Source organism: Dryobates pubescens, chromosome 2, assembly GCF_014839835.1.
Source record: "Dryobates pubescens isolate bDryPub1 chromosome 2, bDryPub1.pri, whole genome shotgun sequence".
Taxonomy (NCBI): domain Eukaryota; kingdom Metazoa; phylum Chordata; class Aves; order Piciformes; family Picidae; genus Dryobates; species Dryobates pubescens.
The window spans coordinates 4,215,671-4,233,170 of NC_071613.1; the positions used below are offsets into that span (position 1 = coordinate 4,215,671).

Below are 17,500 nucleotides of genomic sequence, written 5' to 3' on the forward strand. Positions count from 1 at the left end.
CAGTTTACTCAGCAGCTGATGCTGAAAGTACTAAGTCAGCGTAAGGTGTAAAAGGGGCCAGCCAATTAAATATGCCAAAGTCCACTGTGTCAGTTGTGACACCTACACATCAAAATAACCATTCTTTTTGTACCCCAGAAGGCATGCCACGTTTTCTAATTATGAGAACACAGCAAGCTGTAAGGGAAGGAAGGTCCAATGATAAAAAAAATCCAGGCTACTTTAAATATTTGGAAAAGGGTTGGTGCAGTATCATTACCCTTCAATTATTAGCCCTGGAATTTTTGAGCCATATACATTTTTCCCCTCATCTGATGCACTAACATCATTTGCTGTCTGCTTCCCCTGTCCCCTCCCCACCCCCTCACCTCTGCCTGCAGTAGAAACACAGATACATGGGTTTAAAAGGTAGTGGGGAAGGGGAGGAAAGAAATGGGACTCGGTGGGGGGAAGGAATGTCAGTGCTCTTATTCTTCTTACTGTTTAAATTTAACAGTTCAACAGATGCATTACCTCTCAGCTCATCAAGTGGTTTAGCAATTTCCGTGAGTTTTACTACATTCAGATGGAGAAGTATGCGCGGCAAGCCATCAACGACGGGGTCACAAGCACTGAGGAGCTGTCTATAACCAGAGACTGTGAGCTGTACAGGGCCCTGAACATGCACTACAATAAAGCAAATGATTTTGAGGTAGGCACCGATCTTTGTTTCTGTGTGTATGTGAGTAGCTCCACAGTCCAGGCTGCCTTTAAAATAATGTACCTTTTGGTTGTTGCCGTAACCAGTGGGATCTGGGTATTCCACATCCCTGAATGATGCTAATTAATCTTTTTAGCCCTGCTGTGTTGAGACTTATGCCTCACTAAGACTTGACAAGAGATAAAAGTTTTCACTTTTTGGGGGATAAGTTGCTTAGTTTTGATTTTTGAAGTTTCTTGTAGGAGGGACAGTAGTAAAAGAAGTCACCTCACAGCTCTTCTAAAGCTCCATAATTGCATAATCAAACACTTGCAGTTACCTTCCTCTGCTTTCCTTCATTTGATTCGCAGAACTAAAGTGCATTTGCTTTGTCAAACTGCAGGATGAAATGACTACTCAAAGCAAACGCTCTGTGTTTTTCTGCTGTAACGGGTTTGTGGCTTTGATTAAGATTCCTGTTTACAGGCCAACCTAGTAGCTCAGCAGACTATTGTTATCATTAACATGCTGACCCTTGGCGATACCACGGGAGAGTGTTTCTCCCTGCTGAGGATGGCAGTTTTCATTGTTCAGGTAGTCAGATGTAATGATGCATTTGAACAGGGTGTGCATGAGGGGGAGGCTCAAGTAATCCCATCTCTTGGTGAAGTGGAGTGGGAAAGTGATGATGGTACTAATTTTTATTTATTTTTTTTTGATGGTCCCTTTTACTTGGGGTCAAGTTGCATAATGAGCCCACTCCTGTAGCAAAAGTGACATTTGTCCACCAAAAGACTGGTTTCCTGCCTAAAATCCTTTTGGGGGAATTTTAGCTGTGCTTGTTTTCACAGCGCGTAAGTTCCGGTGATGCAAAAAATCTCTAAGCTAAGACTCTCAAATCCATCTTTCTCTTCTGGGTATGCTGAATTTTCTGGGAGAATGGTTGCATAGAAGAGGCAGATGAAGAAACAGTGGGGAAGAGAATATTCCTTGAGACGTTTGCTATTCAGTGTGGCTGATCTTTACACCCAAACTTCCTGCTTGGTGTGCCATAGCACCCACAGGCCCTCCTGAGGGCTTTGGCCCTGTTACGTATTCATGCATGCACAAGACGGGAGACTTCCACCCCTGGGAGCCAGGTCTGTCTGTATGCCAAGGCATAATAGCTAAATACAAGAAAAGAAAAGGAAATATATGAGGAGATAAGTGTGACCAACTCTTTTCTGTCAAAGTCTGCTTAAATTCTCTGAAGCTTTTTTCTTTTTAACCCAACGTTTGTTTTTTTGTGTTTGCAGAACATAAGTTAAAGTGTTCTTTGCTCTCAGAAGTTCTCAGATCCTTGATGATTTGCAGCACTTATTGCTGCATTTCAAAACGTCACTTGAAATGTTAATGCAATTGGATTGCTTCAGCGAAGAAATGTGGGGAGGTTGTTGGTGTTTTCAGGTAGATAAGGAAATATAAATCTCATCTGCTTGGCACTGCTAGCAATTGCAGTCTCCTCTTCTCAGACAAGAGGTCTAGCAGCTGGTAGGATAGGAGCCCCTTGGGGTTTTTATCCCCATGCTAGAGGGAAAGAGGACTTATAAGTGGTGATGATTGCAGATCCTTTCACTGAGTCTTTCTTGTGTTACCTAGTATAATGGGAACTTCCTAGAACTTTAAATCTTAGTTTTCCCTTGAGGATCCAGTGCAAAGATCATCACAGTGTATCGTGCAGTTTCAAATGTAGCCAATGTAACTTTTCCTGATAAATGCCCAGCCCTTCCCCCACAAGCTGCAAGGCAAAAATGACTAGTACTGTAATGTTGAAATTGGATCCAAAAGGATTTAGCAAACTGAGCATTTGCCATATTTAGCATCATCAAAGTTCCTTTCTCTCATACTTCAGTGATGCTTTGCTGATCTTCTGATGAGTCCGATCTGCTGTGTCTCTTAATTCACCTCCACTACTACTCCTAAACTTTCCCCCTTTGTGTTTTCTTGGGTGGATTTTGTGCATATGCTTTACTACTCCTAAACTTGACTATTGGGAAAAAGTGATACAGCTAAAATGTGCCTGTGGTTCCTATCAGGCTGTGCCATTGATTTGCTCAGGAATCTGTGATACCGTGTTCCTCTCCCAGCACATTGGAACTGACAGCTTGTAGCAAAGTCAAATAAGATGTTTAACAAACCACATGCCCTATCGCTTTTAGCTTTGCCATTGTACCCTTGTGGCTGTGAGCCAGAGACAGATACAATGCCTCCTCCAGCGCTATGCAACTTTGCCTGTGTTGTGTGTCCACATGTGTGTGCTTGTAGCTTGTTCTTCCACATTTCTCTCTCACGTGGTAGGGTTAGTTGGAGAAACCTGCGCTGGGATGCACAGAACAATTTGAAGATGAGTTTTGAAAGAGGGAAAAAAATCATCCATGATCTTTTTATTTATTTTGTGTGTGTGTGTGTGTGAAAAGTGAAAATGTTTCTCTGCTCCTGGGCATTTCTTCCAGGGAGGGAGAAAATGGGTTGTCCTGGAGAATGAAAGCCACAAATGCCAAAGCTGGTCAGAAAAAGGAGTGCCACTTGATATCTGTCTCATTTGTGGTGTTGCCATAGGCTTTTTGAATGCCAGCTGCAATAATTAAAGTCAGGTAGTGTTGCTATGCATCAAAAGAAAATAAAAATCCCAAATAATTTCATAACTCTCTTTGAAAATCCATGCTAACAGAGATCATCAGAGCTGACATTTGTGACCGTGGCGAGATGGTTTTAAATAAGCGGGACGCAGTGCTCTGAGGTAAAATAAAAATAGGGTTAAAAACCGTAAATAAGGTGGTTTATTTTTTCCAATATATTTACTTAAAATAAGCAAAATAAATTGCCCTGAAGACAGTATTTGGATTTTAGCCTTGCTTTGGATCCCACTCCTCTTCCATCATGCTTGTTACCTGGCAATTTTTTTTGTAGTTCCTGTCTTTCTCCACGTATTAACATCTCTGCACGATGCCCGTTCCTTTTCCTTCTGGGCATTTAATGACTCAGTCTTAGTTCTGAAGTCTCAAGGTCTCCCTGTGCTAGCGATTTCACTCTATGCCCTCCTGCCTACTCCTTACACTTGCCACGCTCCTCTGCGTAGTGAGCAAATGAGCACCAAAGCAAGCCCCCACACACGCCATCTTTCTGAGCTCAGCCTGCCTGCTGCTTCGCGGGAACTCGCCCGGTTTCGCAGACGTAGTTATTGAGATTGATCACAATGGTGACACGTCTGCCAAGCTGCGTTATTTGCACGAATCCACTCTGCAGTTTTAGTACAGTGGGACTCGACACGATGATTGCCTCTTTTCATAGAGATAGTTACAGCACTTGTCGTCATTTCGAAAGGGGGTGGGGAGGAAACAGTTTAGAGAAGTTTGCTCTGCTTTTTGGCAGGGGAAAAACTACACTAGTGGGAAAAACCTAATTAAGACCAGTTGTACTCAAGTCTTAGCGGAATGTTTAACTTCAGGCATTCTGAGTCCCATAAAAATCAATGAGATTATGTAAAACAATTCAAATAACACCACCTATAAAATCTAAGTAATAACCTTGCCATGTAAGTGGCCTACAAACTTTTGAAAGGAATGCTGGCTGGCAAAATTTTCAGAAGTGATGATGGTTTTAGGCCAATTCCATTTTGGGATGCTCAACTGGAGATGTATTAATGAGAGCCACTTTGTCAGGAGGTCCTCAACAGTCCATTCCCTGAAAATGAAGTGTGCCAAGCACTGCATCCAAAAATTGAGACATCCTAAATTATCAAAAATTCTGGCCACTCGTGCTTATTTTAGAAACTATTATTCTTCCCCAGTTCCATCTGCAGGATTCATCTTGAACTGAATTGGTGTTCATTAAAAGAATTGAAGCCTTCGAACCTGATTCTTACTTAAACTGAGGCCACTTACGAGTAGTTTCGGAATACACAGGCACTGTAGAGGTACAATTTGTAACCACCCTAACAGGTCTTTACACAACCAGAGTGGTGCAAATTGACCTCAAGAGAAGTGAAAATCAAATCCATAAGTTGCTAACTTGTGTCTCTTTCCATACAAACTGCTCTGCCATGGCAATCACTGCACTCTGGTGGTACCAGCAGTGGGCACAGCCTAATGGGACAGTTGTTTGTTTCAGTATTAAACTCCTCACATTTTTTCCCCTCAGCTGCACACTTCCTCCTTCAAGGGCTTTATTGTTGCAGCGTTTCAACATCGTTCTCAGCATTCTTAAAGCCAAAGTCAGAAGGCCACTATCTGGTGATCTGCCGCAAGGAGAGTAAAGCTGCTTTGATAATTTGAGAATAGCAAACGTAACAATCTTGATTCCTCTGAAGAAAAACTGAAACGGAGCTGTCTAGATGGAACTTCTGTTTCACTTTAAAATCTTGATTTCAGGAAACGTAATTGATGCCCCCAAGCCTTTTTCCCTTAGTTGCTGTTTTTGTTTTGTTAAAATTTTGAGATAAATGAAACCAGCCTCTAGTCAAGTAACAAAATCCACATCTCGCAAAGAGAAGGTCCGTGCATTGCATGTATCAGTTAATGCTTGTTAATCAGTTTTTGCAGTTAGTTGAACTGCATGTTGTAGTTGGAAGCTATTAGGGAGAGAATTGAGAGAGGAATACTGTTGCAGGACTACACTCAGTTTTTCTGTTTGTGTCCTTTGGATTCAAGGTGTTTGTATAATGAAGTTGGCACGTTGATATATGATCTATTTTTTAATGTCATTACAGTTTTAGTTCACTCTGCTTTTTTTGTCATTGGGTTACATTTAAGCACAGCAAGATCAACTTTAAACTTCCTTACTCAACAGCTTTATTAGTTATAACATACCGTGACCTTTCTCAACATTCTTAAAGAAAAAGATACAGTGTAATGTCACTTTACTTTGCTTATTGTTCTTTGTTGTGGTGAACAAAGCATTTTCTACAGTGGCTATAGCACATAATTATACAGCTTTCAATAGCGATGTCTTGGCACATATCAAAGTTCAGAAGAGCCTTTAGAAAAAAAAAGATGTTTTGTGGCAGCCTAGGGAGGGTCTCATCTTTCCTTCAGAAAATAGTTCAAGGCTCTTCTGTCAAGCTTCCCTACTTAGAGCTTTTTCTCCTCCTGCTTCATAAAGTTTAAAGGGGATTCAGTGGAGTTCTATGATCTATTTCCTTTGAAAGATTGTTCCTTTGCACAGAGAAGTCCTTTGACTTCAAGAGTTCACAGATTCATGTCTTTAGGTATCATATGTCTGACCTTATCAGTTACTCTATTTAATGTAGGAGAAAAAGTCTCAACTCTTTGTGTTTGTCTGTTTTGCCTCTGTGAAATGATTTGGTGAAAAGACCATCCTTTTTAACACACCACTGAGAGGCCGTTTCTGACTGTAACCTACCCTGTGGTTCTTCTTATAAAAAAAAAAAAAAAAAAAAAAAATTTGTCCTTGTGTTTTGTGTATGGATGATTTCACAGTGAGAATAGAATTATACAAGGACAGACACACATGAAAAAATCTTTTGCTCTTTTTTCCTAAATGATCTATTGGCTATTTTGGTGGCTGCTACTCTGGTTCCCCAACAGGCACAACCATTTAACAAACACAGAGATAGCGGCTGGAGTGCTGGGCCAGCAGTAGGTTTTCCCTTGCTTCGACCTACCCCAAAGGCCTTCATAATTAATTGTCCTTCAGAGATGAGGAAAGTTCAGAGACAGTGTGTGTAGCGATGTCTATTGTCTGACATTCAGTTCTCCTTCCCTCAGCTCTTTTTCTTCATTCCACAAAGGGTTATCAATAGGAGCAGGGAGCAAGCTCTCTTCTAACAGCTGCTGGTGGTGGCTGTAGCTTTCTGTGGAAGGTATCATTGTGTTCAGCCATCTATGGATTAAATGGCTGGAAAAGTTCTAACAACCTTTTCAAACGGGCGTGTTTATTTCATCTAGATTACACAGACCTATTTAGCTAATTAAAAACTTTCTCAGAACCCCTTTTCTCCTATTCAAGGGAAGGGGGAAAAAAAGAATGAAAACGCTGCTGCAATTGTGAGGAATGGCTGCAATGAAACTTTGGTAAATAAATGCAAAACTCAGTCTGTCAGCTTTGATCGAAACACACCCAAAAAAGCACAGGCTTGTTTCTCGCCTTGTCTTGAAGGTTTGTTTTGTGGTTTGCTGTTTGTCTGGGGTTTTTTTTATTCTTAGAAGGAAGAAAGGTGCACAGTAAAAACAAAAAAAAGGCATAAAAGAAAACATTGATATAAGCTGTAACAGAAACAAACACTCCCCCCATTTAAGAAACTGCCACAGTCCATACTGCCTCTGCTCCTAACATCCAAGTGCAAAGACGCTGGAGTTTGCTAAACAGATTATTAATGCTGTGCCTTCTGCGATTAATTTAGAATCCTCTGTGGTGTAGTTACTAAACTTCATATCTAAAAGGACAAAATTATATACATGCTTCCTTGTTTTCCCTGATGATGTGCTAAACAAAGATGCAGTGTGGTTGGTAGACGGGCAAGAAGTACAGTCAAATTAGGACTGTTTATTAACAATCGTTATATTACTGCTCCAATTAATTGGGCGAAGCCAAAAAGGACAAATACAATCAGTCTTCCACTGAACAGTTTAACTAGCAAATTAGGGAGATTTTAATAAAAAAAAAAAAGGGGGGGGGGGGGGGAAGGGAGTGGGGTATGGAAGATAAAGAACTCCACTCTGGACCTCCACCTGCATTCTTCCTCAATACATCACTTTGCAGTGAAAAAGAATAATGACACAAAACGCTTTCTGGGCTCCATCTCACTTCCTTACTGCTAAGAAGGACGGCACAACAATCAAGATGAATTATTGTACTGATTAAGTTATTATGCCTGGCATTTTGAAACAGGTTTTCTGTATTTAAGAAGAAATCGCATACAAAGTAGATGCAGCTAATACAGTAATGCAAAAAAAAAAAAAAAAAAGATCATAAAAAATTAAAGTTATTCTTATGAATCTTTCATTAGAAGCAATGAAAAGGGACACTGGTGAAGCCAAGTGCTTTGTTCTTCTGAGCTCCTCTTGTAGGGCCAGATCCTGCAAACAATTACGTACTTGAGCATTCCTTCTGCGAGAGTCCTCTTGGCGCCTTCAGCGTATCTGCTGCTCTTTCACCGTTTGCCCGCTTAGGCCTGTGGATTACTTACCAGTGTTCTACTTTATCAAACAGATGTTCCCTTTAAAAATTGACAAAAGTCTTGTGGAAAAAAAAAAAAAAAATAGACACCACAAAATCACACAGCTGTACAGAGGCAAACGCTTGCTGTTATGCCAGAAGAGCTGTTGTGAAATGATTTAAGGCTACTCAGAGCTTTTCAGATTACTCCCCACCGCAAATAACATGTTAAGTACTAAATTGCCCTAAGCGGTGTTTTATTACTGATCAATAAAATAGTAATCTTGTCTTTCAGTGTGGAAAAATATTTCAGTGGTATTTTTGCTGGTTTAGTTCACAGATAGCAGTAAACCAGAAAGCACACGCCCCCCTCCGCCCCAACCTCTCCACCCCACCTCCCCATTCCCCCCCCCCCCCCAAAAAAAAAGGGCAAAACTCATCCTCAGTTGTTTCTAATTTTGCTTTGGGGGAATCCTAGGATGGTTCCATCTGAATGGTGCAGGGTTTCTGTGCCTGTACTCATGTTTGCATGTAGTAGTGGTGTGCCCTGTTTTGGTCTGGGGGGGGGGGTTTGTTTTCGTTTTTCCTTTGGCAGTTATTTACCGGTACTCATCCTTGCTGCCCCATCCTCTTCTCGAACAAAATAACCCCTTCCTAAAAAATAAACAAAAAAACAACTCCCCCCCCCAAAAAAAAACAACCAAACAACAAAAAACCCCCACAACAAAACAAAACCAAAAAAAACCCCAACCAACAAAACAAAACTTGGCAAACTCTTCCGGCTCCTACTGCCATTTCATTTTGCATTCAACAAGGAGTTCTGGGAATTGAAACGTCAACTGGAGATGGAGAAGAGCACCAATTTATAGTGCGTTAGCCTCGCACAATTCAAGATTTCTTTTGCTAGCTGCACACATTATACCCAACATCTCGCCACTCTCTTGTGGCAGTTGTGAGGAATGGCTATTCCTTCCCGTGTGTGTACTACGGGCCTCTAAAGACTCTTATTTATTCTCTCCCATGTCACCTTGTGTACAGTCTGGTCTGTGACACTGATGGTGATTATGTCATTATTTTGCTCTGGGGGCTTTGGCACATCTGCAGAGCTGATGCACATCTTCTTTGTTACGCTGGCATACGTCCCATATCGCAAATGCTTCATTAGCCTTACTGCCTGCCTCCTTGCCAGACAAGAATACCCAAATCCAAGCTTCTTTTCGCTCTGGTCTTTTGTGTCTGTGATGAGCCTTTATTCATCTTCCTAGTTCTTCCCTGTTTTCTATTTTTCTATGTAAAACTGATTTCCAGATGTCCGTCATTCTCCCAAAACCCATCATGGATGTGGATTGAGAAGCAAGGTGAATTTTAACCCATGTCATCCCTCACTCACATAAATTCTTATCCCTCATAAGCTGAAATGCTTTTTCATTCATCTTGAATGTAGAAAGAGCTCATTAGGCTAGGGAGTTCAAATTTAAAACTTGATGTTTGCAAAAGAAAAAAAAAGAAGAGAAAAGGAAAATAAACCAGCAGTTTCTCTTACTATTTAATAAATCCTGGTTCTGGTAGTGGGTAACATGCAAGTTGCACATGTCTCTTCCAGACTTAGACAATTTCTTTTAGACAACTTAGATAAATTTCCCACTCAGAACTTTTGGCGAAGCAGCAGTGTCTAATGAAGGAGGAGAGTGTTCAGGAGAGCTGATCAGCTGAAATTTCTTACATCCTGTTTTGAAGTGTCATGTTAAAAGGACATGGAACATTTGGTGCTGTGAAAATTGAGGAAAATGTTTCATCTTCTAAACTTTATCTAAGCTTCTCTATATAAATGTCATACTAGAGAGATGTGAAGTAGTGGGTTAGCTTACTAGCTTTGTAAGATTTTTTTTTTTCCCTCTGCATCCCACCCCATGTTTTTTTTTTCTCCATGACACTGAACTAAATTCTAGGCTGTATTCTCAGCTTCTGGTGTAAATCAGCTCCAGCATTTGCTGCAGCTAATCAATCTGTGCCAATTGAAGAGCTCTCTTTTGTTTTGTGACTATATAGTCACGTGTGTGAATATATGTTAAAAGTTAATTTGGGGGAAAAAAAGTTTCATTTGTTTGTTTTACAGCTAAAAATTAAATACAGATGTGAAGTTGGAGTCCCAGAGCCATCATCTTTGTGGATGTGGAGTGGAGGGGGTGCATTGTTTTTATTTTTGTAAGGAGCACTTGCCAAAAGAGGAGGTCCCAGGCGATACCGTCTCACAGTGCGGGGTCAGGGTAGTGTGACTGACTTTAACAGAAGTCTTACAGATAGCATTGCCTGTCCTATAGGACTTTGAAGAGGTCACCTTCACACAGAACACTGTTTGCTTGATATCTTCAACATGTTTTAAAATGGATGCAACTCAGGATCTTGTAATGTGAATTAGCAAACTGTCATAGCTTTGGAAACTCTGGGAGAGGTTTAGCAGCATTGTGATCTGTGCTGGTTTCTGGGCCAGCTTTCTGGGGTGTTGTCCTCCCTTTCTCAAAGCAGGTGCTCCTGGGCTGAGAGAGCAGTGGCAGCACAGATTTGCTTGTGGAGAGACCTTCCAACATTGATATGAAGAGCAATGGAGATGCTGTTTTCAAAGACAGCATCTTAAAATCTCTGAGGGCAAAATACTGAAGCTGTGAGGAAGCATTAGCAGAATAATGCAGGGTCCATGAGGACTGTGTGTACTTCACCTGTGAGAGAGAGGTATAACCTCAGAGGTGAAGTAGCCATGGTTCAGTATCCTATTGAAGTGAGGTTAATAACCCAAGAAGTGAAGTTAAGAAGTACTGTTTGGTACAAAGTCTTAAGTGCCAGGTCCTCACTCCGCTTGAATACCTCAAGGGACAGCAACTCCACTACTGCCCTGTGCAGACCATTCCAGTGTTTGATAACCCTTTCAGTGGAGAAATAATTCCTAACATCTAGCCTAAACCTCCTCTGGTGCAGCTTTCCTCTATTCCTGTTGCTGGCCACCAAGGAGAAGAGGCTGGCCCCCTCCTCACTCCAACCCTCCTTCAGGTAGTTGTAGAGAGCAATGAAGTGTCCTCTCAGCCTCCTCTTCGCCAGACTGAACAAACCCAGCTCCCTCAGACACTCCTCACAGGCCATGTGTTCCAGGCCCTTCACAAGCCTTGTTGCCCTTCCCTGGACATGTTCCAGCACCTCAGTGTCCTTCCTGTAGTGAGGGTCCCAGAACTGAACACAATACTCAATGTGTTTCCTCACCAGTGCTGAGTACAGGGGGACAGTCGTCTTCCTGTTCCTGCTGGCCTCAGTGTTTCTAACACAAGCCAGGATGCCATTGGCTTTCTCAGCCACTAGGCACGCTGATGCCTCATATTCAGTCAACTACCAACCAACACCCACAGGTACCTCACCGAGTCACAGCTCTCCAACTACACATCCCCATGTCTGTGGCTTACCATGGGGTTGTTGTGACCCAGATGGAGGCCCTGGCACTTGGCCTTGTTAGACTTCATGCAATTAGTCTTGGCCTACTGATCTTACCTGTCCAGATCCCATCCTAAAGCTTCCCTACCCTCTGGCAGATCAACACAGCCACCCAGTTGGGTGTCATCTGCCAACTTACTGAGGCTTCACTCAATCTCCTCATCCAGATAATACATAAAGATATTAAAGAGGACGGACCCCAGTACTGAACCCTGGGGGACACCACTAATAACTTGGCACCAGCCAGATTTCGCTCCATTCACCACCACTCTTTGGGCCTGGCTAGATCCAGGTAGATTTTTGTCCAGAGGGCAGAGTGCATTTTTCCAAGCCTTGTGCCATGAGCTTCTGAAGGAGAATGCTTTGGGAGACAGTGTAAAAGGCTTTACTAAAGTCCAGGCAGACAATGTCCACAGCCCTTCCCCCAACCACTAGGTGGGTCACGTTATTGTAGAAGGAGATCAGATTAGTCAGGCAGGACCTGCCTTTCATAAACCCATGCTGGCTGGGCCTGTAAGTGCCGTGTGATAACACTCAGGATGACCTGCTCCATAACTTTTCCTAGCACTGAGGTCAGACTTGACAGGCCTGTAGTTCGCTGGATCATCCTTCTGCCCCTCTTCACATTTGCTACCCTCCAGTCAACTCGTACCTCCCTGGTTAGCTGGGACTGTTGACAAATAACGGTGAGTGGCTTGGTGAGCCTCTCATGTGAGATGCCTCTTGTGATGATTTCTCCCTGTAGATCTGAAAGGACAAGGTTCATCTTTCTTATCTGCAGAGGGGGAAGGTACATGGTCAGGATTGGCCTCATTTTGTGTGCTACTGGAGAGACTCGTGAACTGCCTGTTGTGGGGGGTGGAGGGATGGGTAGTTTCAAGGCTCCAGTGGAAATGTGCTGTCGAAAGATGTGTCCAAGTGGTGGTCCAGAGTGCTCAAAGATACGGCCTTGATCTTGTTTCTGTAGTTAATAGAGAGGTTGTGTAGAGAGCCGCTGACCAGGGTGGCATGATCTCTGTTGCTAAGCAGAAAGGCTGCTGCATTGATTGGGACTTAGGAGAGAATTGTGGTGTGGACACATAAATGCATTTAAAGCAGTAGTCTGCAACTTCAGAAAGTTTTTAGAGGGAGGGGAAATCAACGTTGCAAATGAGAGCCCTTTAACTGCTGAATATCAGTGTTCAGGGGGAAACTGAAGTAGCTTATCTTGTGCAGTTGCAGAGAGGGCTGGCTCCATCAGATGAGGCCCAGCCTCGAGGTTATCTAATCCAGCACTGTCTGGAGTCGCACTATTTCCTTCCACAAGGGATAAAGAGGAAGCTCTGTCCATTAGGACATAAGACTTCATCTTCTGACCTCACAGACTTGTGAGCTCCTGTCAGGTCCTCCACCGAAGCTTGTAATGGGGTATTTGTATCCCAGTTTGGCTAACCACATGATTCAGGCTGGAATAGATGGAGCAATTTATCTCATCATGTTGGGCTCCAGATGCCCATAAAAGCATGGTTACGTTGGGAGGAGGTTTGTCAGAGCTAATGAGGGGAGCCTCGGCAAGTGGAGCCAGCTTCATTTGCAACACCCCTCACCCGTAACCATTCCCTTCCCATGCCCCTGCCCTCTGCCATGGGAAAGAGGAAAGGAGGTACCCTGCCTGCCAGAGGGCATGCTTACCACCTTCATGACACCCCCAAAAGGACCCGGTTACTGCCTGTTTCCCTGCCAGACTGATTAAACACCACCTGCTTCCCATCCCTCTCCCCACCTCTGTCCTCACTCCCCCCTACCCCAACACATGCAAACCGAGGGCGAGAGTACAGCTGGAGATTTCCAGGGCAGACACAGAAGACAAAGTGACTTCAATGGAAAAGTGTACAATCACAGAATAACTGTACAAGAGCAAGCAACACCAATTACAGATATTTACTAACTGATAATGACGTTTTTATACATGTGAAATGTATTCTAGATGTACAAGCTTTTGCTTACCGCTTCTACTCGAGTGTTGGACATTGAAAAATCCCTGTACACTACATGTTCTATAAACCAGCACTTTCAGCCTGCCCAGCTATTCTGTGCATGGAGGTACACCATGAAAGTGGAGGACTTATGGCTGATGAGAGACATACCTGCTCATCACAGCCCAGGCTGTGCCTCCTGGTCCTTTTGAGTACCTGGGCTGATGTGTCCACAAGAGTATGCAATAACCTCTCTGCTGTCCCTGCAGCAGAGCCACAATTGGGTGGTCATTCCTGTACTCACTTTTCTGGACAGGTTTTTTTGTGGGTGCCTGTAAGTGGTACCTGCCAGAATTTGGCAGCAGGTGTGTAATATGCTGCCTGGCACTGTGAGCAGCCTCTTGTAGCAGATTGCATTTCACCGCAATGGGACTGAGTTAAAGTTAAGTGTTTGTGAGCTTTATTTCTTCTTCAGCTTTCAAATGGGGCAGGTTCTGGGATGTGTCACTAACCACCACTCCTCTAGTTCTTTCCTACATTTCCCAGCACATCCTAAGCCCCTAACTATCATAAGCCATAGGAGCCTTAGTGATTTTTCCATTCTGCAGCAGCGCCATTGGCAATGCAGTAAGTTAAGGGCAATCAGAGTTTCCATTAGAAACCTACATCTCATGCAGTTCTAATTCATCAGTAAGGCAGAAGAGGAAATTTGATAATCACTTCCCCTTTAAAATGCTATCAGTGATTTTTGAGGAGGAGAACTGAATTTCAAGAGGCAAAAAGTCTGAATAAATTGCAAGTGGAAATAATTTTTGTTTTGGTTTAGCCCACTCTACTCGCAAGTCTTACTAACCTTTGTGCTTAAAAACTAGCACAGCAAGGCTGTTGTTTGCACAAGACAGTAGCTGTGTTTCTGTGATAGCTAGGCTCATCCTCTGAACCATGGGCACAGCAGTCCCAGGACAGAGGTACTCCGGGGGCGCTAATGTGTAGGCTGCCTCTCGTGTACTGCAAAATGGGAAGCTGGGTCCTAACGGGGAGGACCCTGCGAGATGGAGTTCCAGCCCCAGCGAGCTGCAGAAGCGCTGCTGTGCGCGTCCAGCCGGGGCACAAAGCACCAATGGCTCTTGGTGCTCCAGCCGCGCGGGGAGCCTGCTGAGTACTTCCCAATCTTTATTTGTGGAAAAGCTTAATTGAAATGCAAGTGATTAAATCTAATGTATCACGCCGTATCCATTTTCACTGCACTACCACTTTCACTTCCCTGATAATATCAGGCATCTCAGCAGCCCCTCTGTCAGTGGTTTTTTTCCCTTGTAAGAGCTATGCCCATTCTCCCTCCTCTTTGTGAGCTTGGTGGAGGAGATAACAGTAAGCCAGCAGTAGATTACGAGTGCCCCAAACTCTACTCAAGGGATAAGGCGTCTCAGCTTTGTTTCAGACACTTTTAAAGTACATTCTTAAATTGTTAGAGGAACATGTGTTTTCCAGCTTTCACAAAGAGTAAAAAGGCTACAGTGTAACACTAAATGCAATAAGCAACCTCTGTTCTTTTCCTAATTTTTCTCTTTTGATCTGGACTCAGGCTAATTCTTTCCCCTTCCCAAATGCCAGGCTGAGAGCCGTTGTTAGTGCTGCCCCGGAATGAGTGGGCTTCTCTTTGTGCCCCACAGTGGGAGAGCAGACCATTCTGAACAGCCACCCAATTTCTTCCCCATCTTTATCTCTTTCCAAAAAAAATCTGTTTCTTAACAGATTTGTACAGCAGGAGTCATGAGAGGAAACTTGAAGGCAGTACATGCAGACCATGGTGGCACCAGAGAGCTGCTGCTGTAGCCAGGGGAATTGAGACACATGTAGCGGCGGGCACACTGACACCCCACTCTCCAGAAAGGTGGTAGTTGGGAGAAAAGTGTGTTCACTGGAGTGTCCAATAGTTGAGCTATTTTTCATTTGTGTTTATAAAATAAAAGCATCCTTTCCAACTATTTCCCTCTCCTCATAAGTGATAATGGAAGAGGCATTAGCCTTTCCATTGCCTGAGCCAACCTGTTTTTTTCTAAGAGGTGTCCAGGATGTTCAGCCAATTGAGTGATCTAATTAGCTGAAAATTGTTAATTTCCTTTACCTTATAAAGCACCTAACACAGAAACTGTTAAATAATGTTAAGTGTCAGACTTAAACTGAGAACATTGGGCCATATGCTGCCGTGGCTTTCACGCCAAAAAGTGTAGCAACTTACTCCAAAACCTGCCTCCAATTCCTGTGTGGAAGCCAAAGCCTCCTGCTTGATATGCTGCCACACCAACTCGCAGTGCTGACATGGTCCCACACAGCAGCTTACTGCACTCGGGGAAAAGAGCCTGTGCATGAGGGGAGGTGATGGTCTGAACAAACATGGCAGGAGCCAGGACACGAGCCTGATACTGCAGATGCTGCCCTTGTGAGCACAGGAAAACCAACCAGTGCTGCTCAGGGCAGTGTTATCCTGGAAATGGTGGCAGATCTGTCCTAGCTGCTGCTAACTCTGCAAGTTTCTAATCTTCAGAGGGCCTGGTGGATAGGTGGGCTGCCATGCAGCTCTTCGTTAAAAGCAGGGGGATCCCTGACTCTGTGATGCATGTGAGGAAGGGTCTGCTTCCAGTGTAATGAGCCTCCCCACAAGCCTGCAGAGAAGTGGCTTCAGAAGTAGTGTAATGCCTCACTAGTGGCCTTACTGATGGCTTGACCCTAGCATTGCTTTCACACAGTGTCTCTCAAGTAGGGAGGGAAGTGGAAGGGCTTGTCCTTGATAGGCTTCCTGCACAACAGGCTGTGAGTATGGGAATAAGTGTTTAGGTGCCAACTTGCCCTCAAAGCCCATAGGCTTAAATCTTCCTTGTGTGAGGAAGAGACTCAGGGTTACATGTAGGTGGTGCAAGTGGAGTTTCTCAAGCATCTTCTTTAAGGTTGCACTGTGCCCCCAGAGCTCACCTTAACCTTACTTTGGGGGTAGAGGGTGCCTGTTCACATCTAGTTTGTGCTTTGTATGACTTACCCTTACTTTGGGGGGTAGAGGGTGCCTGTTCACATCCTAGTTTATGCTTTGTATGAGGTTTCCCCCTGAATCTCTTCTGCTCTTGCTGTACCTGTACTGGTGTGTACCATTGGGCATACATAAAAGCTATCTGACATGGAGCTGCCCATCCTGAGACTGCTGCTCTGTAGTGGACTTGCTTATCATCCTGGGTTTGTTCTCCATCACTTCTCTAATAGATGCTGTTTATGCATTATGCTTAGGTTAAAAGGTTCCCTATGGAGTTCCTCTCTATAGCCACTGTCTAGATCATCCAACTAGAAGAGCAATCTGGCCTGCCTCCTCTTACCACCTCCAATCTGTTTACCTCCCATTACCACGACCTTGTGCTCTGCAACGTGAGCAGCCTTCACCAGCTGAAGACCTCTGATCCTTACATCCACGAGAGATTTTGGCTTTCCTATTTGGCAAGGTGACTTGTTGCCCACCAGGTCAACACGAATAGAGACTTTTTAAATCCATAATGTCCTGCAAATGCAAATGCAAAAAGAAAGAGAGAAAAAAAGTGCCACCTCTACATAATTTAACCTCTCCTGGCAGCCTGACATCTTGGGCTGACTGTGCTGCCCTTATTTATTCCTATTCATAATTAGGATCCGAAAAAAACCACCAACCCCTAAACACATACTCACCAAGAATTCTACTCTCTATAAAATTTGAAAGTAAAATCAATCCTGGACCAATCTTATCATTTTTAAAGTATGTTTGTCCAGCTTTGTAGTAGGAACAAGCAGACTGTTTGAAGGCCACATAGTTTTCAAGCCTTGGTTGCAACACGCTGCCCCATTTTGAAACCGTCTTTATCTCGCCGAGAAAACTAAAATCTGTTTGACAAAGTAGCACTCCAGCCAGTTTATCTTGCAATATGGCTTTAGCTCACAGAGCCTATTGATTTCCTTAAATTAATGTTTACAGAATGCTACTGAATTTCGCTCAACGGGACATTGTTCTTTTGAAGCTTTGTAAAATATGATACAGAGTGTTATTGCCGTTTGTTCCTCTGGTAAGACTGATGAAACATTTATTTTTTTGAAGTGCAGCCTTGAACTATAGCTGTTTCCTACAAGTGTGTTTACTCTTGGAACATTAGTAATACAACACACTATCAGACTCCGGCACAACACCACAGGCAAAGTCTGTAGGTACGCTCTGGCCAGC

At 43.4% G+C, this 17,500-nt stretch overlaps 1 protein-coding gene across 4 annotated transcripts in view; it reads left to right on the plus strand.

The window, feature by feature from the left end:
• The window catches only part of PROX1 (prospero homeobox 1), a 46,818-nt gene that overhangs the window by 21,804 nt on the left and 7,514 nt on the right, over positions 1-17,500 (plus strand). For all 4 annotated transcript variants that reach the window (XM_054169394.1, XM_054169384.1, XM_009897506.2 and 1 more), the window contains one exon: positions 497-691. In XM_054169394.1, the coding sequence (XP_054025369.1) occupies positions 497-691 (195 nt within the window). The remainder of the gene's footprint in view (positions 1-496; positions 692-17,500) is intronic.